The sequence below is a fragment of the Hydra vulgaris genome, chromosome 02, assembly GCF_038396675.1.
Source record: "Hydra vulgaris chromosome 02, alternate assembly HydraT2T_AEP".
Taxonomy (NCBI): domain Eukaryota; kingdom Metazoa; phylum Cnidaria; class Hydrozoa; order Anthoathecata; family Hydridae; genus Hydra; species Hydra vulgaris.
Window position 1 is genome coordinate 70,623,595 of NC_088921.1, and position 26,634 is coordinate 70,650,228.

At 28.6% G+C, this 26,634-nt stretch overlaps 2 protein-coding genes across 2 annotated transcripts; both read right to left on the reverse strand.

Annotated features, from left to right (window-relative positions):
* Positions 1–581: 581 nt before the first annotated feature.
* Positions 582–11,904, reverse strand: LOC100205748 (decapping and exoribonuclease protein). Its single transcript, XM_065791840.1, has 3 exons — positions 11,168–11,904; positions 4,671–4,903; positions 582–1,237 (listed from the first exon to the last, which is right to left on the reverse strand). Exons 1-3 carry the CDS (start codon positions 11,551–11,553, stop codon positions 687–689), a joined length of 1,170 nt encoding a protein of 389 aa, XP_065647912.1. The 5' UTR covers positions 11,554–11,904; the 3' UTR covers positions 582–686.
* A 1,438-nt stretch (positions 11,905–13,342) lies between these two features.
* On the reverse strand, positions 13,343–14,384 carry LOC136076274 (uncharacterized). The gene is made up of 2 exons (XM_065789748.1): positions 14,229–14,384; positions 13,343–14,065 (listed from the first exon to the last, which is right to left on the reverse strand). Exons 1-2 carry the CDS (start codon positions 14,382–14,384, stop codon positions 13,706–13,708), a joined length of 516 nt encoding a protein of 171 aa, XP_065645820.1. The 3' UTR covers positions 13,343–13,705.
* Positions 14,385–26,634: the final 12,250 nt, after the last annotated feature.

Here is a 26,634-nt window from a genome sequence, read left to right on the forward strand (position 1 = left end):
AAATTGAAAAAATTGAAAAAAAAAATTTGAAAAAGATGCTAACTATTTTTGTAAATAGTTTTTTTAAATTGCTGAAAATGGAACAAAGAAACTAGATACAAATTATAGAATTGCAGACATAAAGACATAAAGATACTCACAAGTATAGGCATTTTTATGACTTTATATCTGAAAATTTATGTGGTTTTTAAATGGATCTATATAAGAAGGTATATATTCAAGAACCAACTAATGTGAAAATTAAAAATACATACTTCTACATATAATAAACTTTTAGCAAACTTTTTCTATTTTAATAATTGGCTAGAAATTTTTATCAATTATAAAAATATCTTTTTGTTTAATTTTAATTAATATTATTTACCTGACCTTTTTATATTGTATTGTACACCTAGAAGTGCATGAAACATCACTAATAAAATTATAGTGAAGTAGAGGGAGGGGTGATAGAGGGAGCATAGTCACAATTATCATTTTTCATACATCATTAACTTCACAATTACCAAAGGAATGACTCATAGTTACACAATTGCCAAAGCATTGACTGACAGTTACACAATTTCCAAAGATTTGACTGACAATTAGGGAAGCAATGATTCATGTATAAATAATATTTATTATAATATATCTGTCTATATAGAGATTTATCATGATATCAATATAAGTACTTAAAACATAAATTTTTTTTACCCGACTGCATTTGAAGTATACCAATCAGGCAAAAAACTTTCAAAGCCCTCTTTAAAAACTTGTAAAGATACATAACTGAATGGTTCTGCAAATTCTATCATATATACAACATTAGGATTATCAATTATAACAACCTTTTTTAACCAATTTAAAAAACCATCAAGAAAATTTAAAGCTACATTTGCATCCCACTTTTTCGAATATTCTTTGCAAATTCCAGGTATTGATAAAGTGTTAAAATTTTTTACTTCTTTTACAATGCCTTCATCATCACGCATTCCTACAACTATTTTTGGTATACCTGCCAGATAACTTTGCGCCCAAAATTTTAAAAGTTTATATCTTGCAAAATTTTCATGTTGTCGGTAATTGTTCATAATTCGTGTTGTTTTTAACTCTATATAATTTGAAGGTGATTTGGATTTGTCTCCTTTAATGCAGCAATCTACTTCAGCTCCACAAATAATTGAATTTCCATTTAATCGTGTCCGTACAACAGAGCAAAATGCTTCATTTGTATTCACAACAGGATTTAAGTCCTGTTGCTCTAGAAATAAAAAATTTATATGTTTAATATAAAAATGTAAATAAGGAAAAAACATTAAATTAATATAAAATAAAATACTTAATGAAAACTATATGAAATTTTTTATACAAATAATTTGGAAAAAAATTATTAGTAAATATAATTATTTTTCATAATACAATGTAAACAGCAGTGATTGCAGACAACATTATTATTTTTCTTTTTTCAGTCAAATCAAGTATTAAGGTAAGTTAGTTTATTTTTGGTCACTATTTTAAGTCGGTCACTTTTAAATTTTATTTAAACAAAAAGTTTCAAGAAATACCATAATGTAAAAGCAGATCAATATAAGGTAGGACTACACCTATCAAAATACATAAAAAAATATTTTTGTTTGATGATATTTTTGTGAGGGTAAAAGAGTTTTTGGTGCATTAATTTTAAAAAACCATATTTACTAACTTAAAACTTCCTAAATTTTAAACAATAAACTAGTTTTAAAATTTCTAAAAATATGGTTTAATAAAGTTTTTTATTCTGAATCTAATAGTAATATTTTTAATTTATTATGTTGTAAAGTAAGAAAGTTATTGGATAAAAAATTAAAATGGTAATATTCTACTTAAGTTGGTCAATAATTAATAAATAATAATCAATTATTTGTGGCAAGAAGTAACCAATGAGTGTTTACTTCCTTAATTACTTCTATCAGTGATTAATAAAATAATGATCTACATGATACTACTTTCTCTTTAAATTCCATTCTACTTCTATAAAAAGAATTTCTCTTTTAGTATATGCTAATACTAATCTTATCTCCTGCAAACTGTAACATTATCTCAAGCAAAAAAGAAAAAAAATCCATCACTATCAACAAAATACCAAACAACATATTACAGCAAAGAAGATGTTAAAAATGAAACATCATCTAGAGTAAGAATATTGAGAAAGTGGTCAAAATAAATGGATGTTTGAAATTGTGTCACTTGACTAGAATAAACAATGCTAACATGTGCCTCATTGAGGATGAAATCTGGAAAAATTTGGGAAATTGGGGAAAAATTATAATTTTTTTATTGTAAAATTCAGCTCAACCTATATATGGAAATGTGATATAAATGTGATATGGGTCTCATTTTGTTTACTAGATTTTTTAAATTATCTTTTAGCTACAGCTAATAGTTTCTGAAATATTTAGATTTTTACATATGTAGATTAGAAAAGGGTAAATCTCCCTGTTACGCAAAAATGCACGAGCACTTAAATACTGTTGTAAAAATACCTTTAAAATAAAACAATTTGTAATCTTTGTAAATTATTGTTTAAAGATAATTTAACAGATTTAATTTTACCAAACTGCTTGCTTAAAATTAATTAATTAATTTATAATCTTAATGTGTTAACAAATAGGGCTAAATAAGGCCTTCAACCAATAAGGGGTAATATTAATTAACTAATAATAAATTAATTATGTATTATTTTTAATTATCAATTAATTAATTTTAATTATTTCTTATATTCTGTTTTTTTTGCTTTTTCAGTGAGGGAAATCAAAACAATATACAATATTACTATTTATGGAGTAACAGATTTTTATTTGCTAGGAGAATATATATTTTTTAGAGCTGACGCAAAGGGAATACATTATATCTATAAAATAATATAGGCTATATTTTTTTGAAGTCTCATTAATTGATGGAAAACCATTACTTTTTTTAATTAAAAATTAATTTTTTTTTAAATTTTATTTATTATATCTATATATATATAGACATATTTTTTGTGAAAATGTTGTGATTAATAAAGAAAGAAAAAATTAAAATATATATATATAGAAATGAATAAACGAAGTAAACAAAGTGAATAATTTTAATATAATAATTATAATCTTCTTTTATACAAATAAATAATTATAGATTTAAATAACTTAACTACATTTTTCTTAGATTTTGCTGCTGTCATCATTTCAGAAGCATGTTTTTTTTGCTGACGCTCTTCAGCTTTTAAAAATTTAAAATCAACTCCTCCCATGCAACCTGGGCAACCTTTTTTTCTTTGTTTGAGTAAGAATAATGCATCATCCTCAGTTGCAGTGCTAAGTGCATTTCGATGAGCAATGTCAAATAGGTCATCAAGTGTAGCTTAAAAGCTTCTTACTTTTCAGTCTAAGCAGCACTAGTTCTATTTGCATTTTTTGCTGCTTTCTCCATTTCTTATGAAGTTTTTCCGGCTTTGCAACACAGTCTTTTAAGTGTTTTGTTTTTCCCAAAAATTAAAACTTTCAAGTGTTATTCTTGCTTTTTCCCAAAAATTAAAACTTCCTGTATTGTTAGCCTAGCTGCATCTTTTACATTTAACTTTACTTGACAAATATTATAGAACAAACTGCATGAAAATTGACTGGTAAAGTTTGATAATAACTTACTACCAGTAATTTGGCGAGTCATGTATCCAATTAAACAAACTTTATCTTGCTTGTCTTAAACTTCTTTCTGCAGATTTTGATGAAGCTATATTTACTTTCTTGCTATGCACTGAATTCACTACATTTAAACACTATCATTATTTGAATTACATTATTTTGTATTACAAGCGCGAGGAGCACTAAATAAATGGAATAAATTTTTTTAGAACTGTTTACTGAATGGAAACCAAACTTCAACTAGAAAGAATAAAGGAACTTCAAGTAACAGGTTTTTACTTGTTTTTGAACCAGGACAAAAGTCTATTTTTCCTCCAATACATCTTTTTAAATAAAGTTATACATAAGAAATCTCATTAGCTTTTCTAGTTCTTAGTATAACAATGTTTACAAACAATTAGGTAGTTTAGACTTTATCATAAGTATCTAATGCTCTTACAGATAAATTGTCAACTCATCTAGTTAAATAAAATTTTAGAGGAAATGTATCATTTCCACAAATTGTTTGATACAAATTTTTCTTATTTTATAAGAAACCATTTTATAAGAAATTAGTACTAGAAGCTCCATAATCTTAAAAAACTATTAGTATTTAACTTTTCAATAAGAAAGTAATTTTATTATAATTATGATGATTTGTTTAAAATAAAGTTTTACTTAAGAAATTAAGATGATTTAAATTTAAATAAAAAAATTAACATCATTAAACCGCTCTATGTGTAGAGAATCTACACTCTATGTGCAGAGCAAGTACTGCATTCTATTTCACTAGTTTATTTTTAATATGCATCATGTACAATGTACATCATGTACAAAACTACATCACCTTATAAAGTAATATGCCACGGTCAAGGATGGCTATTTGATGTATCAAACAATCTTTTATAATGTTAAGTATAAATTTATAACTTATGCATTAAACTTATAATTTATGCATTATCATATTTAAAGCTTCAGAATTACAAATATGAAAACAAGAAAAATAAAAAAAAAATAAAAAAAAGCCCATAGACTTAATTTTGTATGATTTACCTTGCATTGACTCAGTCACATAACTTTCAAATTTATATCCCCAATAACACATTTCCTGATGCTTTGGAGACCGGTTCGAACGATCGAACCTTGCTTTTTCTGTTTCAACTTCACTAATGTAAATTGTGCCATTAAATAGTGTAGCAGCCATTTTCCAAGGTTCATTATTTTCATAAGGAGCACAAAGAATTTTAGTCAAGTGACCTCTCCATGTCACAAAATCTGTATTTAAACTAGAAAAAAGAGATTTATAAAAAAGTCATCATTTATCATGATCATCATCAACATCATCATCATCATCATCATCATCATCAATTTGTAGTGTAATAACTTTCTGTTTTGTAATACTGTAAAGTAAAAACTTTTTAGTGTTATTTAGTATAGTAATTATTGTGATTTTTTAAATATATTATATACTTGTGTTTAATATTATATATAACACAATTGTGTTATATTATATGAATGTGTTATCAAATAGTTAACAAAATAATAATTTTATACTTGAACCAACTTTATACATAAAATAAAAACTCAGGTCAAGATAAAGATTATCAAAACCTTGCTACTGATAGCATGTACAACCTGTATGAACTGTTGCTTGTAGAATTTTCTTTTCTAAGCAAAATAGAGGAGAAGTTAACACTGACATAAAATCCCCTCAACCTTGGAACTCTTGGTTAAGTAAAGATTGAGATGATGTTAGGGATAAGCAAAATTTTTGTTGACCAGTCAAGTACTACTTTTTTATCTATTAGACTTGCATAGATTTAGACTATTTACATTGTCTTATATATAGTAGATTTAGATTTTGTTACATTGTTTCCTGCCTATGATAAAATGTGCTATGCACTAATTATGATAAAGTCAAGCTCTCTTATTATTTAAAACATGGGTATAATACCTAATGTTCAACATAAAAATGTTCAACATGAAAAAACATGGTTACCATCAAAATGTTTTTATCATTACTATCTAATTGTTTTATTATTGTCACCAAATTATTTGTGACTAACAAATATTTGAGGTTTTCAACTTGCTCTTTTTCTTAAAAACCATTATAAACAGCCAATATAAAAGGAGGTTCGATCAAAAATTAAACCTTTCCCTGTAGTTATTCAGGGGTGTTTATTTGTACTATATATTTATACATTTATATATATGTATATATTTAAGTAAAACATACATTTATACATTTATATATTTGTATATATTTAAGTAAAACACATTTATATATTTGTATATATTTAAGTAAAACACACTATATATTTAAGTAAAACACATGCTATCATTGTACAAATTAGGTGCCAGGTCCATAGTTTTTTTTTTTTTTTTTAAAAAAGAAAATTATTATTTTAAACTTTGATTAACTGAATGCATAGAGTGATTCACCAAGGTACAAGCCATCAACGGTTTACGAAAAGGATGTCTATAGTTTAAAATAATTGTATGAAAAGATGGTAATCTGAACTCTAAAAGCATGTAAGATATACTATCATATTTGTTGTATCCGAAAAACATTTTAGCACATTTGTTGTAGCAATACTGAAGGCGTGCCATTGTTTTATCATTATAATTTTGCCACAAAGGAACACCATATAAACAAATGCAATATGCTTTAAACAGTTTAACCTTCACTCTGGTAGAGCATAAATGAAAGCGTCTAATTAAGATATTTGTACGTGTGTAAAGGTCCTTCACCTCTCTGATTATATCAAGATCATCGGTAAGGTCATTTTTAATTATAAAGCAATTTCACACCCTGACACGCATAATTCTGGGAAGGAGTTTGATATAACTTTTGATTTTTAAGTTGGATTAAACACCATACATACAGTTTTCTTGGTATTAAAAGACATGTTAATTAAGGAAGATTCCTTATTTGTAAAGCTAATTAGTTTTTGAAGATAAAACCAAGAAGGTGCAATTAGAACCATATCATCAGCATAGGCGAACACATTCATGAATATACCACCTATATTACATCCAATACGAAGGTTTGATATTGATGAAATCAAATCTTGTATGTAAAAGTTAAATAGAAGTGGTGACAATATACTTACTTGACAAACCCCATTCCTAATTCCAAAACTGTTTGATTTTGTTTTCTGCCATCGAACAGACATTTGTTGATTACTGTACCAAAATGCAAGCAAACAAACAAGTTTTTTGGGCAGACCAGTATCTAATAATTTTTTGAACAACAGCCAGTAATTGACACTGTCAAATGCTTTATTAAAGTCTATGAAGCAAGCAAATACATGGCTTCCTCTAGATGTGTTGTACTGCACAGTCTTTTTAAAATAGTTTGAGCATGATGTCGTTGAATGATTTTGTTTAAAGCCAAATTGGTATTCATCATTTTTATTAATGTTGTACAAATTGATTTTCTGCAATAAAAGACTCTCAAAAATTTTTGACATAGCAGAGGACACAGCTATGGCTCTATAGTTGTTCACATCTGTTAAATCAGCCATTTTAGATTTTACTAATGGAATAATCGTGACCTCACAAAACGTGGATGGTAAATAACCAAATTTAATGCATAAATTAAAAAAAATACTAATAAAAAACTGCAATCTACTTCCACCATATATAAAAGATTCCATACAAAGGTTATCAGATCCAGCTGCTTTTCCTAGTTTCTGAGTTTTTACTGCAGTGGATATGTCAACGCAACTCACAATAATATCAGAGTTTTCAGTGGAAAATTCCATTTCCTTTATGAAACTGAGGTAATATTTTTCATTGTTAGTTGAATTATACAAATTTTGAAAGTGCTCTTTCCACATATTGGCAATAAGACAATCACCTGTGGCACCTCCAACACTAGCAACAAGGTTCGCTGCATTACTGTTACTGATCTTTCGCACATTATTCCAGAACTTTCTCGAGTCTGTGTTGTTCATATTTTTTGCACATAAATCGGCTTGAATTTGTTCATTATGATGCCTACAATATCTAAGAGGTAATTTAAAAGCAGCACGAGAGTGCTTCATGTTTTCAAAAATGTCACCCTGTTTCTTCTTTCCTTGAAAAATCCATTGCTTGAAGGCATCTCTTGCAATGTCGTGTTTATCTTTAACATAGTCATTCCAACCTGGAGTAATGTATTCATGGTTTTTATATTTAAAATTCAAATGAGGTATGGTATCAGATACAGAAGATTACATAGTATTTATGATGCTGTTATAGAATAAATCAATATCGTGAGTTGTATTGTAGCCGTTTGGAATATTTTTAGTAAGTAGATAGAGGGGTACATGTACGGATTTTAATAAAGAATCTACTTTTTCTGCATAACGTGTTAAGGTAGCTTTGTGACAAGTTTGCCAGTTAGGAGATCTAGTTGTCATATTAAAATAAGGTTTGTTATTATATATTTTGGATGAGTTTGCTAATGGGCAAGAGATCAGAAATGCTAATGGTTTATGGTCTGATGCAATAACATTGTTTAAAACTGAAATAGATATAATTAGATTATCAATAATTGGACAGCATAGAATGTGGTCCAACCACGAAGAAATATCTCCATTGTCACTGACATATGTACAGATATTGTCAAGGCGATTTATATCAGATTTAATCAATTTATTTTCTAACGCAAGATTAGAAAATTCTTCATAGAATCTTGACCCATTATAACAATTAAAATCACCAGCAATAACTATGTTCACAGCATCAGTTTCCAGTATAAGTGATTTTATTATATATAACTATAACTTTATTCTTCTTTATTTTGAGTTGAAAATTTTCAATATTTGACAATGGACTTAAGCAACTGACAAAGGATTATAACTTTTAGTCCAGAATATATTGTTTTACAATACCTATTTTTAAATTAGATTTTTTAGATGAGAAAAAACTTCTATAAAGTAATTTAGCAAAATGTAGCTAAACTTTCAACTTATCTTTTTTATAATTAAGGGCGTATTCAACAGGAATAGAGATTCTACAGTACATAGCAAAATTTTTCCCCATAATACTAACAATGCCTGCTTGTCTCCCTTAAAACCTTGAAAGGTGTACACAAGACGGGTGCAAAAGGAGGTGTGCTTGTTTTTGTGTGTAAGTGGTTGGGGGGGGAGGTAGGTGGTGAAAATATTTACAATAAATATTTTCACTGTTAGTCAACAAATTGGGACCTTTTGTACCTACAGCTGGCAAATTGGATTGGCTATTTTTTTATCAGCAAAGCTCATAAGACAACTCCCTCACTTGACACCTACTCGAGCTGGCCTTGGGTGTACAATAGAAAGTAAATGTGACTGTATTTTAGTTAAGACCAGAAACTTGAAAAGTTTCAATCAATGGCCAAAAGATGGCTTATAATTAAAAAGAGTTTTTAAATAAATTAAAAGTTTACTAAAAAATCTTTCAAATCTGGAAAATGAATATTTAAAAATTAGGAAACAGCAGAAAGTGGCTGCAGATTAGGCCCAACAAAAAGATTGTAAAGTTCAACTGAAAAAAATTACATTCAAAAAGATAAAAAAGCTTGAGAACTCAAAGTTTTTAAAGGATCAAGAATTAGGAAGCTGATTTATTTTTGGATCAGAAAATAAAAACAGAAAATTATTTAAAAAAATAAACACTATATTGCAAGTCTTATAATTTTACATTTTATAACCGTCTTGCAAAAGTGTTTTCCAGATTTTTTGCACAACTCTTAAAACTATCAACGTACTACGACACTTAAAAATACTTATGAAAAATAGCACACAATAACAATATGCTCACTCAATTTTTTATATACATTAATGAAATGAATAAATGGTAAACTTTTGAACTTTATAGGTAAAAAAGAGAAGAGAAGCAGAAGGAGAAATATGCCATATTACATATAAAATTATAATAACATTTTAATAATTTTACATTTTATAACCGTCTTGCAAAAGTGTTTTCCAGATTTTTTTATACCTCTCAAAACTATTTAAAAAGTGTTCAAATAAATCTTATTTTTTCTACTTACTAGACAATGGCATCTGTGATTTTAGCTTGTGAAAATGCATTGTAAATGTAGTTTAATTTTCTCTAACTGTCGAGCTTTAGCATTCATCCTATAGTAGTAAATCGTCATTATAAATATCTTTTTCTCTTTTCTAAAAATACTACCATAGTAATTGCTCAAGCAAGCTATCATCTTTTGTTCCATCAACTACAACTAATTTTTGCGTGACTTGTTATTCAGCAAAATGTCATCCTTTCACTGTATCTTGTTTTTTAGACGAAAATTTTATTCATCTATTTTTTTTCTTCAAACATAGGTGGTTTGAAATTTCCTGATGTCTTTGCGATTTCCTGATTCATAAAAGTTACATTTTTTAAAGTTGTTTTTTAACTGCTTTTTTTAAGTCTGTTCTTTGTTTTCAGTAACTTAAGTGGTTTTTCAATTAAACTAGTGGTTGCTTGTAGCGTTGTTGGGAGTGAATCAGAGTAAAAAAAACTCCCAACATAAGTAGTGGTTGCTTATAGCCTTGTTGGCTGCAAATTAATTTAAAATATAAAGTAAAATTAATATCATAATAAAAAACTTGGAATTAAATCTTGTTGAGATATGATACAAGTATTGAGTATAGATATAAGTGTGGACCTGTGTGGCTCTGATTTTGATCCTGGTAAATTTGCAAACTAAACTTTTTTAACAGAAATTCGCTGCTAAAATTCCTATGGATATATTAGAATAGGTGGCAACTTTAAATGTGATCTCTCATCTTTGTCAGTTTGTAGCTTGCAGTGGGTCACTCATTTTTTGATCAAACAAAAATCAGTTGTTTGATGAAAATAACTATCATAATATTATTGATATTCTTTTATTGATGAATGCTAAATGACAACACTTGTGCAAAATCCTCTAAATTGTGGCTTCACAAATAATCTTTCACTGTTGATCTCTCATGAAAACTTTTTTTAAAATCAATTGCAAAGTTAATATCCTCTAAATTTTTTATCGTGTTTACCTCCTTATTTGAATTTCTAACATAATAAATCTCTTATTCTTATTGTTAGAATGGAATACTGTTGTTATATTTGAGTTGGTTCTAATAATGATGCTATTTCTTATTTAGAAAAGATTATTACAAATCTTTAAAGATATTCTATCAAGGATTCAGTTTAGACCTATTACTAATTAAAAATTTAAAGGCTAGATTTGTATTTATATTTGTAGATTTATTTGTATTATCTTTTACTTCATAATCAAATTAGACAATGTAATATTAAATATGACATTAACTGTTGTAATAATCATCTTAAGTTATAAAAAGTGTGTTGCTCAGTATAAAGAATATTTATTTTTTTAGCAAACAATATTTTAGCTAAAAATATTTAGTTGTAATAACTAGATAAAGTCAAAATTTAAAAAATATTACTAATAGTATTACTAATAAATATAACGAATTTTAACACTATATAGTTAAAAAATAAAATTATATTATTTTAATATCTTACTAATATAAAACAGAACAAATTGACAAAACAATTGAAACATCTTAACATACCTATTATCTTTTGCAATTTCTTTGCTATTACTAAAGAGTTTCTTGTTATCCTGCAACCATTTTAACAAGTGACCTAGACCTTCTTTATTGTCTTCATTTCTTAAAATACAATTATCGTAACCTAACTTTAAATCAAAATTAAGTTTGATTTCACTTTTTGGAGGTTTATAATATCTTAGCTGCTTTGCATTATTGTGGTAACAACGATTAGAGTCTAGAGAAAAGTGACCAAACTCTATAGGTTGCCTATATAAAGGAGAATATCCGGAAAATTTATCAATTGGAGCAACATAAAACTTTTCAAAATTTTTTTCATCTGGTTTAATTTTGAGTTGCTCATTTTCATAATCTCTTTCGTCGTTACAATTTAACTTTCTCTTCATCATAAATATGAAATTTCACTGCTGTGTTTATTGGTACAAAAAGGTTAATGCTAAATTATTATTTTCTACTGTTTTTTGTTTATAATTAAGTAATTAATAATAACAGGAAACAAAACGCAATAAGTTAAGTTTATCTTGTTTTACTAAAGGGTATTTAAAGAAATCTTCAGACTCATGAACACTCACACCCACTTACCCCTGCAAATACATAAAAATCGCGCAAGTCAACACGAACGTCGAGCGACAGTTAAAATTGAAATTGTTTTGCATAACTGCTTTTTCAGCCTGTGTAGTATGAGATTTTTACTCCCACTTTTTTTTTTACTCTCCAGTAAAAATCTGATACGAAATTTTTACCGCGGAGCAAAAAACGCGTATGAGATTTTTACTCTCTCTATGAGATTTTTACTCCCTTTAGATGTTTTTACCGTTATGTTTATGTAGCGCTATTAAAAGTTAAACTTTTAATAATAATTTTATTGTTAACTAAAAATTTAAGTTACATATAGTAGCAAACAACTTTTTAAAAATAATTTATTTCCTACATTTCAATGTAAGGAATTAAAATCATAATGGAAGTAAAAATTGTTTTATTATTTTAATTAAAACGGATTAAGTACGCACGTATCTGTAAAATTCATATTCTATTCCCGATGGTGATAAATTTGTTTTAAACTTACATAACATAAATAAATTTGTTTTAAACTTAAAATTTAAACTTAATATTAAATGAGTTTTTTTCCCTTTGACAGCCTTGAAAAAACGATATTTAAATTGTTATGGAAAATAGTGCGATAAAACCCATACCTTACCATAAATATGGGCGCAAATGCTAGGAGTATTGATTATTACATTAGGCGTTGTGAATAAAAATGAGCAATTGCTTTTCCTATGTGTTTTCGGAGCAAATGCTCCACTTTACGTAAAAGTAATTGCTCCTAAAACACATAGCAAAAGCAACTGCTCATTTTTATTCACACCGCCTATTATATTTCATATCTCGGAAAGAAAATATTAACAAAGAAATTATTATAATTTATTTGTTAGGTCCCAGAAATTAAAGCAAATAAATTTAAATTATTCAAGGAACTTTGGCACTGTCAAAATATATCTATATATCTATATATTTTATACATATATATATATATATATATATATATATATATATATATATATATATATATATATATATATATATATATATATATATATATACATAGGTATTTTGCAGTCAGCAAACCTTTAATAGTAAATAACAGTTATATAGAAATAAATAAATCAAAAATATTTATACAAATCATATATCTTAAAGTTATGAAGAGGATGATTTGCAACTATTTGTCTGCAAAATTTTTTTTTTTACAACAGTACAACATTAAAGTGATTTGCAGTTGAATTGTCAAGGAATATAGCATGTTCACTAAGCTGAGTAAGTGTTAAAATACATGGGTAAGTCAGCCATTTTAATTCCTCACCATATTTGCTATATACTTTTATATCAATACCCATGAATGAGGCACACCCAATTATTTCTGCATCAGTTGCCCATGTTGCATTATCACTCATACCACTTTCATTTAGATATGTTATGACCGATTGATTCATATATGAAGCCATTTTATCATTAATATGGGTACACATATGTCTTACAACTTTTTCTCTTATAATTTCATAACTGCTTTCACTGCCTGTAATGATATAAGATATTGCCCTAAAAAAGCAATTACCGTCGCCTCTGGTACTGTGTAGTTGTTTTGGATATGAAAGTAGATTAATATCTGCAGTAAATATATTTTTGGTAATACCAATTCCAAATTTTTCAGAAATAGAAGTTCTCATTTCAATAGTTGCATATTTTCCAATCTTATCAATAGAAATTTGCTTATTCATTTGATTGAATGTGATTTCTTGTTTACCATCAGTTATTTTTTCATTATATAAACATAACTTTGTCAAGTTGTACTTTGTTTTTAAAGCTTGAATCTTTAGATTTTTCAAGGTACAGTTATTTGTGCTTGAAATGGGTGTTACAATGTATGGTCCAGTCAAAGGCTTTACAAGTTTCCCGCCTTTTCTATCATCACGTCTACTATTTCTTAGCAACACTTTTTTATTTATGCTAGTTTCAAAATTTGGAGCAATTCTCCTGTCATAATCAAGTTTTTGCCTTTTTTGAGATTTTTTTTATATTTTGATAGGCTTCATCAAAAAGTTCATTCTTCATTTTATTCATTGCATAAAAGGTTTCTGAAATTATTTTTTTGTTGGAGGAATCATCATTGCTAAGAGCGTTATCATCATTAAAATCAATTAAATTGCAATCTAAATCAATAGGAAGAACTGCTTCCCTTTGGTAAAGCAATGAAAATGGTGAAAACCCAGTAGACTTATGTTTTCTAACTCTCAATGAAAACAAAACACCAGATAAAGCTTTGGACTCAACAGAGACATCGTTTCCTTCATGAACAAGCTTTATTATGTTTTGTTGTTCATCTCTGCTCCAAATAACTTTTCTCTAAAAAAAAGCTATAAACCATAAATATAATGAGAACAAAAACTACAAAGTTTTTTAGTGTTTATCTAGTTATAAATTTTTGTGTTTATCTGATAACTAGGTTCTAGTTATAACAGGATAAAAATGACAAAATTGTTTAAAACATTTTGAAATAATAGAATACCTTTGCAGCTTTATTTAAATGATATAGCTCATTATTATGAACTATAAATGGCTTTGTTTGTCTTCTAAAATTGCCTTTATCACCTTTACTTAAAACTTCTTTTGGATACGTTTTATATTTTAAATAACTAAATATATCAGCAAATCTGGCGTGCATGTCTTGTTTATTTGTAATTTCGCTAAAATTAATTTGAGAGTAAAAATCTCATAAAGAGAGTAAAAATCTCATACACGTTTTTTACTCCGCGGTAAAATTTTCGTATCAGATTTTTACTGGGGAATAAAAAAAAAGTGGGAGTAAAAATCTCATACTACACCGGGTCAAAAAACTTAAAATAAAATATGAATAATAACAAACATCTGGAATCTTTACTTTATTAATAATAAAATAAAAATACGTTTATGTGTATATTGGAAGCAGTACCGTGGCTAGTGGGTTGGACCTCTCCCCCACCCCCCACAACAATATGCATAAAGACGTATTTGTATATAATATAAAGACATAATTATAAATATCAAGAGATTTAGCTTGTATATAAATTATGTACATAAGGCGTTTTGCTCTTAACTTAAAGTTTTTTTAAATGTGAAACAGCAAGCTATTTCGGCAAAAATATCGACAAAAATTGATTTAAAGTTAATTCCGGAATTAAGAGGATCAACAATCAGTTGCAGAATGGCTCCAAAAAGTTAAACTGGTACGCAAACTAATTGGTGTAACCGATCTGGCGAGTGTTGTTCCTCGTGCAAATGGTGCGTTTGCTGTATATCAACAGTTTTAGAAACTGGTAAAGAAGATTATGACCAAATAAAAGAGGCGTTGCTAAAAGCATTTGCCGCTGATGCATTTACAGCTTATGAACAGTTTAATAAGAGAAAGCTAAAGCATGGACAGGCAGTTGATGTTTATTTGGCGGAACTGTGAGAAACTGAGGAAGTTTGACGGATGCTGAGATCAAGTTTTTGTATGAATGATGTTACTACTATACAAATATTTGCGCAAGTAAGAGTACTCATGATTGAAGAGCGAAACGGTGGAATGAACGAAAATTTTTCAGCTGTTGCAACAAGAAGACGTGCTGAGTCGAGGTCGCTTAAAGATCTAATACAATCAGTTTGCTATGAGTGTAAACTCCTATATCATTTTGCAAAAGATAATTTCTTCGTAGATGTCATCTGCGGAGAAATTGTGAACGAAACAAGTCAAGTTGAAGACGGGAGACAAGTGATGTTTTTGTGTTACTCGTGTCAATAGTACGGACACATATCGAGAATGTGTTCAGAAAATATACTGACGGAAAAGAGCTGCATTATTTATAAAAAAGTGCGACAAAAATTACGAAGAAAGAAGTTAGCGTGATAACAGTAAATGGACAACAACAACGAAGTTTTTGTGGAAGCACTTGTAGTTGACTTGATTATTTGACAACTTGATTATTGTTTCTTGATGGGTATGAATGGAATAGTGGCTCTTGGTGGGGTATTCATATCTGCAACTCGTGATATCTGTTTTATAGGAAAAAACGAATCATATTTTCTTGGACCAAGAAGTGTTATGCCAAAAGATATCAGCACTTTAAATATAATAACTCGGAATTTCACAGCTTCATTTAAGAAAAAAAATCGAGAATGGATAATTGCGTGAAAATGAATAATTATTCTCAACCTGAAACTTGTGTATAAGATTGCTGAATACAGTATCCATATTGGTATAAAACACGATTACGAAAAAAAAATTGATGGGTGGAAAGAGAAAAAATGGCTGCAAAAGTACGCTTGTTGGTTATAAAAAGATGACACAACACTTATGAATATGTCCGAACCTGATGCAGTAATTAAAGGACTAAATATGGGCCTTAACTGGAAAATGCAAACTTTGCATATCTGTACTGATTTGAAAGCGGTATTCCATTGGGTTACCGACATACTCACTGGAAGATCTAGATTGAGGACAAAAGCTTTAAACTAAATGCTGATAAGAAGAAGACTATTTAATTGGCTTAAAGAAAACATTGTACTTCGCTTGTAAAATCGACCCGTCAGTAAGCAAGAAAAAAGTAAAACAAGTGGTTGAGAAATGCATAGCCGTTCAATCAAATCAGTGCATGTGTTATTCAAGAATTAAACTTCTGGGAGCACCTAAAATAACTACAAAAAAAAAGCTGAAGATAGTTATAAGTCTTCAACTGCACCTTTAAATAAGTTATATCAATACGAAATTTGAGTAAGAGGAATTGATAACAATAAGAATGCACATAATCCTTGTAAGAAGATAACCAATAAATTTAAACTTGGCAATAAAGTATGGGTTAAACCCATGGATAACCAATGCAACTCTCAATTCAAGATTACAATTACATGGATAATCTCGGAGCAAATGGTAGAAGTGGACAAAATATGTCGACATGTACGAGACCTAAGACAAGCAAGAGTTGACAACCATTAGAATTAAGATCTTTGAAGAGTAAAGTAACAATGATTTGAATGAGGATTCAGAAGATAATGAAGAACTATACGTTGCACTGCTCGGAGATGAAACAAACAAGACGCCAATGTTGCGAATATGCATGCAGGAAAGAAGGGCCCCAAAGCGTTATTGTCCGTGAGACGAAGTGGTCGTTATCACCAAGTAGAAGTGTAAAGTGTATTATATTTAATGATTGTTTTAAAGCTAACAATCAATTAGCGTTAATTGTAAATAATTGTATATGTATAAACGTTTATAATATAAAGACATTATTTTAAATATCAAGAGAATTAGTTTGTACATAAACTATGTTAAATTGCATTAAGATACATAAAGCGAACTTTTAAATTTCTTTTTAATTTGAAACAACAATATTAATAAAAAAAAACTTTAATTTGCAATAGAGCCCCTAATATTACAAATAGGCCCCCCTAAATTCACTAAGTCCCTCCCCCTCCCCAATTAAGGTATATGGGGTTAGGGTACTCATTCGCACAAAATATTTTGAATTATTGCGCCAACTTTTAAGTTGAGGCTTAGACTAAAAAAAAAAGTAATATGTACCAAGTATTTTTAAAAAATATAAAAGTTTAAAAAAATCCTTTTTTACCGTCTTTTTTAAAGATTAAGGATTTTATTTAATAGAAATGTATGTGTCTAAATAAAAAAATTTAATCATCTTATTTGAACCAATTAATTATTTTTAAACGACACTATTAAGAAAACTTCTTTTCGCATTGTTTCTCAGCCAGCACAAACACGTCTTTTAGACGTCATTTAGCATCTAAAATGTTAACACCTTTTAGATGTCTAAATTTCAGAAAGTGGTGAACTAACAGTGCCGATAAACAACATTTTCATAGATATCATGATTGAACTTCAAGAAATTTGGAAAAGAGCTCATTTACCATTTAAGTCGAGTATTTCATTGCAGGTTTTAATGAATGCGAAAGTGTGTTGAAGAAGGAAAAGAAGTGCCCCGAAAAGAAACAAGAGCAGTTTTTTGAATCCATGAACCAACTCTTTGACATATCTCAACTTGCAACGTGGAAGAAGGACTGGGAGTTTTTACTGAACCAACGTAAGTATCCACAGATAATTTTATGCATTATTTCAACAATGTTGAATATTGCGTTTACTTAAGGTAATTCATGTCATTTAACGTTAGTATTTGACATCATGATAATTTGATGTCATTTAACGTTACTATTTGACGTCATCGTAGTTTAATGCCATATAACGTTAGTATTTGACGTCATGGTAATTTGATGTCATTTAACGTTAGTATTTGACGTTATGCTAATTTGATGTCATTTAACATATTGTTTATCTCAATAGTTGGTTCAATGATTGGTTGCAAAACAAATTTTGCGCAGCGAGAGAAGAACAAGTCTAATTTTAATGAACGCCTTGAAAACAGAGTCAACGCCCACAGCATAGTAAAAAAACAGCTCAAACTGATAAAGAAATATAAGAAAAGTTGAGCAAAGTCCAGATGAGTTCAGCAGATCAGAAGTCGAAGATTTTACTCTCTTTGTCAACTGTTGCTACTGATCCTACACCGTTAACAAAATCATTTACTGTCTCCTTTTGATTATGCCTCAGCGTAAGAAATCAAATGACTGTTGAAGCAAAAGTCAAATCACGCAATCATCACTTCACCGTAACCCAAGGGTAGAATGAGAAAAAAAGATGCCCAAATAAAGAAAAAAATTCAGGAGAAGCGCCCTCTTCATTCATGCGGACACTAGGATTTGAAACTTCTTTCGTCACTTTCTAGTAAATGAACCATTAATTTTGCTCACTGTTTTAAGTTTTTGGAAATGCAAATATAGAAAAATACTTAAATATTTGAAAATAAAATTTTTTTGTATGTGGGAAAGAACGAAGAGCATGTTGCTACTCTGGCGAGTAGTTGGGTCACAAAGAATGCAAACAAAAAAAGCATCCCTGTAATCACCAACTCTCAGCGTGGTCACGCGGAAAAAGATGCCTTCATAAAGTGTTATTTTAACTTTCACCACCATTTTTACGAACTGCATATTCGTCACGTCTTGGATGCAGTTAATGGAAATCATAACGAACTTATCGAGTCAAGTTTGAAAATTTTACAAGACGTTTGGGATTCTATTTCTCTTGAGCCGACAGATGTAATGGAATTTGAGTGGCTTGAAGACAACCTATTCATCGCTAGGCAACACTTGTCTGGAACTGGGTTGGTAAGTCACTTGAGGAGTATATCTATCCGTGGACCAATTATTGAGAAATAATTGAAGTGACAGCTCATTATCTTGAAGGTGACTAGCCAAATGGTAAAATACTTAGCTTCAAAAAACTCGGTGCGTATCATCGTGCAAGATTTATGTATAATGGGCTTTACATCTTGAAACTTGTCATGTCGGATTAACAGATTAAAACGCTTGACCATGATTTGCGTTACAAACTAAAAATAATGGCAAATCTTATTGCTAAAAGCAAAAGCATTTTTACAAAGTTGCATCTCAGTTATTTCACTAAAGTTTGATTGTCAGTACATTGCCGATAAGCAGTGGTACCGTAATACAGACAATACACCTTTTGCAACAGACACCTTTGGTATTCAACAGAAGAGTTAGTTGTATTTGCGATGTTTGATGAGGATATTTTGTCTATGAACGATCTACTATCGCATTAAAGTTGTATGACAACCAATGAAGAGAAGAAATAAAGCTTGGAAAACCGTCTTTCCCGAACTTCGTTGGCTCAGTTTGTTTCTTTAATTGATCCACGTTCCTGGCTACTATTAAACCTAATCAATCAAGGAACTGGAAAAAGATCAAAGTTTACAACTATGTGCAACTGGGCAGTACTTAATGTTGTAAATTACTGTCCAGTTGTGAATGACTGTGCCGAAAGAGGTGTAAAACTTATTTAAGGCTACGAAACCAAAGTTAAGGTTAAGCGTAGCTTCAACTATCACTTGAAATAGTGGAGAACTTTTTCAAACGGGCTTCTCCTAAAGGGCGAAAAGAAAATTTATTAAAAATTCTATTGTTCTTTATTGAACAGTGCAACTTTAATGGACCTTTAATGGATATTTAATGGACAAATTTATGGATCCAATAAACTTACAATAACAGAAATTGAATTGCTTAAAACCACTTGACTATTTAATTCGGGGAACCCTTAAATTGATTTTTTTTATGTCGAATTTTTTAAACAACTTAAATATGATAGTATATAATACTGTATGGAAATTTGAAGTCGTTGTGGAATACATTTAATAATGTTTTAAGCAAATATCTTCAAAAAAGACCGTAAAAAAGGTTTTATAAGCTTTCTGTTAAAAGAGTAACCCTAAAATTATTATACGTTTAAAAAATACTTAGTTCATTTTTTTTTTCTTAGTCTAAACCTTAATTTAAGTTGGCTTGACAATTCTAAAATTTTGCGGAAAGGGGACACCCTAGTATGGGGCAGCCTTGTATCAATTACTAGATCTTCTTGACTCTACTCATAGATTTTTGCTTTTGCCTCTTTGATAAATTCACAACTACATTTCATTTGATAAATTCACAATTCCATTTCTACAACTTATTTTTTTTTTTTTTGATTTGGAGGGAAGGATTCTTCTTTTCCTTCAATTCTTCCTTCCCTCCAAATCAAAATAGAAACAAAATATATAAATAAAAATGAAAAAAATTGCATTTTGAAATAAAAAAGGTAATTAATCTATAGTTTAAAATTTTTTGGTTAACCTACCTAGATCCAATGGCAGATTGATGTTTAGCGTCGTGGAGGAGGAGGGGGGGGGGCAATAGGGGTTAGAGAAACGAGTAGGGGACGACAAGGGTTAGGGGTGGCACATTAACCCCTAGAAACATTTTTTCCAAGAATCGTACTTGTGATAAATATATTATATTGATGCTTTTATGTGCCTTTTATTATAATTATTCAGTATGTCTAAGAAACAAATTAAATTTTACTAAGTTTACTTTGGTTAAAAACTATTGTTAAAAAAAAAAACATTTAACATTATTGCAATAGTTTAGTTATTTTAAAATATATTCATACTATAGATATTACTGACAGCAAGCGTTAAGATCGAAATTTACTTTCCTGCTAGTTAGTAGAACTTTTTTTTTTGTGCAAGATTTTATTTCCAGCGGGTACAAAACTTTTGTTAGAAGTCTTAAGAACATCATATGGACTTGTGACGTATGCATGGCGATGTATAGAGCCTGTGCCCGTTGGGTTGAAGCAAAATGATTTGTTGATAGTTCAAATTCAATGATTTCAGCAATCTCACATTCGATTAAAACTGATTTCAACCCAAAAAAATATTCTTCTTTTATTGTTGATCACAGGTAATCTTTGATCTTTAGTCTACTAAAACTTCTCTTATCTCTTTCTCTATTAAAAATGGAGCTAAAAGCATCTATTTCTCTATTCTTTTATTTTCAATGGATTTACATGTCTTTAATTTGTAATTCAGACGTCAATGCTGGAAATATTGATGCATCACATCAAAGCAAAGCCGGCGCGAGTAGGCTTTCTCCGAATGGATAGGGGGTGCCATATATTTTGCCAAAAACCTTTTTAACACATAAAAACAAATCTAAATTGCTCCACAATGTTGAAATAGTTAGTTTAAAATTTTTTGTATTTCTCCTTTAAAAAAAAAGATGTTGACCGTTTGCAAAGTCATTGTAGTTTTATGAACATCTGTCACTATACAGTTACAGTAGTTTTGATATACCAAACTATGTTAAAAATCTATTGACTGCGTACATTATGACTTTAAGAAATATTTTCTTTAAATAAAACGTCTACGCTTTGTTTTCTTCCGTAAATGATGCAAATTAGTATAGCAGGTATGTAAGCATTGGTTTGTTGTTATCTAGGTCTTTTTCCGTTTACAATAAACGCAGAACTTTGTTATGAGCAACTTATATTTTAGGAGCGCCAGTTAAACGGCTTAAGGGAGAGCGAGGAGGGGGGCAGCCAGCTCCTTCCCCCACGCTCTATGCTGAATCCACTACTGCCTTGATCAATTGGCTATTTCAAATTATTAATTTAATAAAAGTTATATTAAAATAAAAAAAGTAATTCATTGTCTAATTCTTAATTGAGTAGATTTAGGACAATGTGTTTCATTTGGCGATCTTACTTCGCATTGCTGATTATACCCGTTTACTATCTATATGGTGAAGCTGCAGTCACTTCATCTATTATAGTAATGGAGAAATAACTCTTAAAGTATTAATTATAAAAATCTTCCACTGCAACAAGTCAAACAGAAATCATGTTTATAAATTGCTTATCAATGAATAATAAATTTAATACTTATAGTAAAATATTTTAAGTAAGAGGATTTCCAAAAAACTATGTTAAACTTGCAGTTTTTAATTGTTCTGATACTCTTGTGTAAACTATGACATTTTAGTGCTCTTATGGCAAGAAAATGTTTAAACTCATTAACGTGTTGGATGAAAATTAAATAAGCATGAAAAATAACGCCTTGATACATGGGAGATACTTGAGCAATACATTGTTGTAATGTTGTATTGACAAAAAAAATAACCAAATTCTTTAAAATCACCTTCGACGACTTTATAATACACCTTACTCATAGATAAAACAAATTTTAACCGCTATTTAATCATGTTTCAAATAATTAAAAACTTTCAGACTTTAATTTTGAATTGTATGAAGTGACAACTTAGCTCATTAGGATTTTTTTAATTCACTGGATTACATATATGGTTTTTGAAATCAGCAATTACCATTAAAAGTATTTGGTCAAAGTTATATTTTGACATTAGGCTGTAGATATGAATATTTTCTTATGTCGTGGCGTCACATTCAGACTATAACCAAATAAATCAACCATTACCCCAAATATAAACTCAACAAATTATTAAACTTTTTTTTTTTTTATAAATTTATCTAAATAAGGAGATAATAAAAAGGAGATAATAAATAAGGAGAATAAAATTAATGACGAGATAATAAATAGAGCAAACATTTATAAGAATATAGACAAAACTTTAAAACTTATTTTAAAAGAACTTTTACATATATAATAAACTAATCTTTTAATTAACTGAATAAGTATTATAATTATATTTCGTAATTTCGTATTTATTTGGTTTATAGAGAAATAAATCAATATTATATATATTATATATAATATTATGTAAATGAAACTAGCAACATAATGCATAATGAGAAATTTATAAAAACTCCACATAAAATAAGATCAGTTGAACAATAAAAGCAAATTTCTAACTCAAAAAATGCTTTAAGAAGTAACTAAAAACAAGAATATTTAAAATGCTATAAGAAGTAACTAAAAACAAGTATACTTATTAACTAACTAAAGACAAGAATACGAGTATTCTTGTTTTTAATTAGTCAATACTCTTATCTACAGTAAAACTTTGTAAGTCACTTGTTTAGATGAAAATGTCACTATTCTTGATTAGAACAACAAGTTGACTTGATATATATATATTTATATATATATATATATATATATATATATATATATATATATATATATATATATATATATATATATATATATATATATATATATATATACATATATATATATATATATATATATATATATATATATATATATATATATATATATATATATATATATATATATATATATATATATATTCCCCGTCCCCGGCTAAAAATGAGACTTTTGCAAACCCGACCCCAGCAAAATTAAAAAATTTAGCAGGGCTTGATAGCCAGGCTAGAAAAATTTATAATACTTTATATATTATAACTTTACATTACTTACTTACATTTAATATTTATTAAATACTATCATATATTTATATATATTTTAAACTCTAATTTACCTTTAACAAGATTGCAAGCAACTACTATTATGTTATGAATTACTTTAAAATAGAGAATAAGTTAAAATACTAGGAAACAGTTAACTGAAGTCTTAAAAAGTTATAGATTTTATTAAAAAAACATAAAGATGGGTAAGAGTTATAAGTTTTTTTGATAAGCAAGGAAAAACATCTGGATTAATAAAGTTTTTTATAGCATGAAGGAACAGATACAGTAAAAGGATGCAACTTGTTGATCAAGAAGCCAAGGAAGAATGAGTATTGGTTTATTGTAATAGGGATGATAGGTCGTTTGAGCATTGACCAAGATAAAGATGTAGAAAAAAGAAAGAAATGCAACCTTACAACAATCGGAGAGTGGCTTAAGCTTGGCAGATAAAGCAAGTTACATTATACAATGTTCTTTTAGACTTTGTCTGAGAGTAACAGGGTTGTTATTCGTCAATATAGGAATAGCAACAATATTGAAATACTTTTTTGAAGTAAATAAAAAAGTTTTGATGTCGAACAAAAAATACGGATTTTAAGTCCAGAATTTAAATCCTTAAGCCACTGCAAGCCTTAGGCTGTTACAGAAGAGAGATCAGATTAAAAATCGGCTGCTTGTTCTAAGCAATCAAAAATGAAGATTTATTTTCAAGACAAGAGTATAAATTTGAGTTGTCAGCAAATAAAGCCACTTTAGATGTAGAACTTTCATGAAGATTGTTATTGTAGATAAAAAACAAGACAGGAGCAAAGATAGAACCTTATGGTACCCTTAAAGTTACTTAGAATAAAGAAGAGGGTAAGCATTCAAGAATAACTTTAATATTGCAGTTTGAAAGAAATAATTTAATATTCTCAAAACCTTTATATAAAGAAACTAATAACAATAACCTCAAAACCTTTATATAAAGAAACTAATAACAGAGTAAAGACTAGTTGTAGGATAGTTGGAAAGGTCAAAGTGTTTTCTAGACTCGTGAATTAGAAAATATAAATCAAATATAAAATATTAGACTTACTTTAGTTAATGTTGAATTCTAACTAAAAGTCTCTAGAACCTTACATCTGAGATAAGATACAAGATTTAGTAAACTGAGAATAACAGAGCTTAACATCTGGCAGTACCTTTTTACATTGGCTTCTTGGAAAAATGGAAGGGCAATTGTTCTTAAGGGAGATGTTCTTGTAAAAAAGGTTTAAAAAATGAATAATTTTTAATAAAGCAACTGCTCAAGATGGGGAAAAATGTAGAGTAGAATGAGGCATGACTTAAATTTGAAGGAATAAAAGAAGAGTTAAAGCTTCTAAACTTTTATTGCAGAAGGAACAAAAGATTCCAAGATGCGCTATATACATACATAATATGGATATAAACATATATGTTTGCTATTTATTTAGATGCAGGCATAAAATATCGTATCATATTTATATAAACTTTAGTATTTATATGGTATATTTTTTGCCGAAACAGAAGATGATCAGATGGATTTGTGGTATGATTCTAGCAAGACAAAAAAAAAAGGCATAATCTAAGAGAGATTAGAAAATAACATTGTATCGAACAACGTTTGTTACAAAAGATTAAAGTGATTTAGGTATCAGTATGTAGAGAGGTAGCCGCTCCAGAAGAAAGTAGTAGTGGTATAAGTAGAAAATTTGAAGAGAGTGCCTTACATATTGCATGAATGAGCTGTAGTTTAGAAATGAAAATGCTCTTGATTGTTTATATTAGAGAAACCACATAAAAAAGGAAGACTAAAGGCTAATGATGATGATAATGATAATGATGATGATCATATTCATGATGATGGTAATGATGATTATGATGATCATATTGATCATAATGATGTTTATATATGCATATGTATACAAAGTATAACATGAATTTTGAATTCTAGAGAAGATATTTATATGTATATATATATATATATATATATATATATATATATATATATATATATATATATATATATATATATATATATATATATATATATATATATATATATATATATATATATATATATATATATATACACATACATGTATATATATATATACATTAGGGATATGACAATTTTTAAAGACCCTACTCCATGTTATTTTTTGTGGAGTTTTAATGCAAAGATCAAGAATAATCCAATGGCAAGTGTCAACATTAAAAAAATGTCACCCCCTTATTCAAATTTATGAAAATATTTAAAATTATACATTGTACAAAATGGATTTTTTTAATCAGAAATACAAACATACAGGTTTTAGTGTTCATTTGTCAAAATAAATTTAATGTTAACTTTTTCAATGCTTTTGCACAATGGAAGTAAATCCTGCAAAACTTTAATTGCACGTTCAGCACAAATGTTTGACCTTTGAGTTGGGATTGGAGTCGGCTCAACCGACCAAAAAGTCCTTAAAGTCTTCATTGCTTTTGAGTGATCTTTGCAAACGGCTGCCAAATTATTGTAGTTATCCTGATTATAAACCTGACCAGAAAACCAAATGTCACTCCACGTGCCACTAATAAAGTCACATGATGACTGACCTTTGGCTGACTGTCGAAATTCTGGAAGTAAAATATAAGCTAGCAAAGCATAGATTGCTCGGCTATTCTATCTTGCATTGCTTATATTTGGAAAAGTTCTGAAATTTACTTTAGGGAAGCATCCTGTTTTCTTAAACTGTCTGTAATAAGTGATCAAGTGATGAAGGAAAGCCATATCATCTCTCCAAAAAATTTCTTCTTCTTCCTTCAGAGCATCTCCAGAATTGTCAAAAGATGCTTTCAGTTGCTGGTACTCTTCTGTTATTCTGCTAATGAACCAATAATTGAGATTAGGCGAGGTTGTTGCTGCTTCAAAATAATCATTCATCACATGTTTTAGTAATGTATCAAGAGCATGATACTGGCATCCAATATAAAGAGGTTTGTCTAATCCAAGCTTAACAAAATGCTTCTGTAATAGTGTGACTACCCCAACAGATTTTCCTGTATTTGCAGAGCTTGTATCAGAAATTATTAACTTAATTGCAGGCCATAGCTTATATTCATCAAGCACAGTTTTTATTCCATTGAATATTGTTTCACCTTT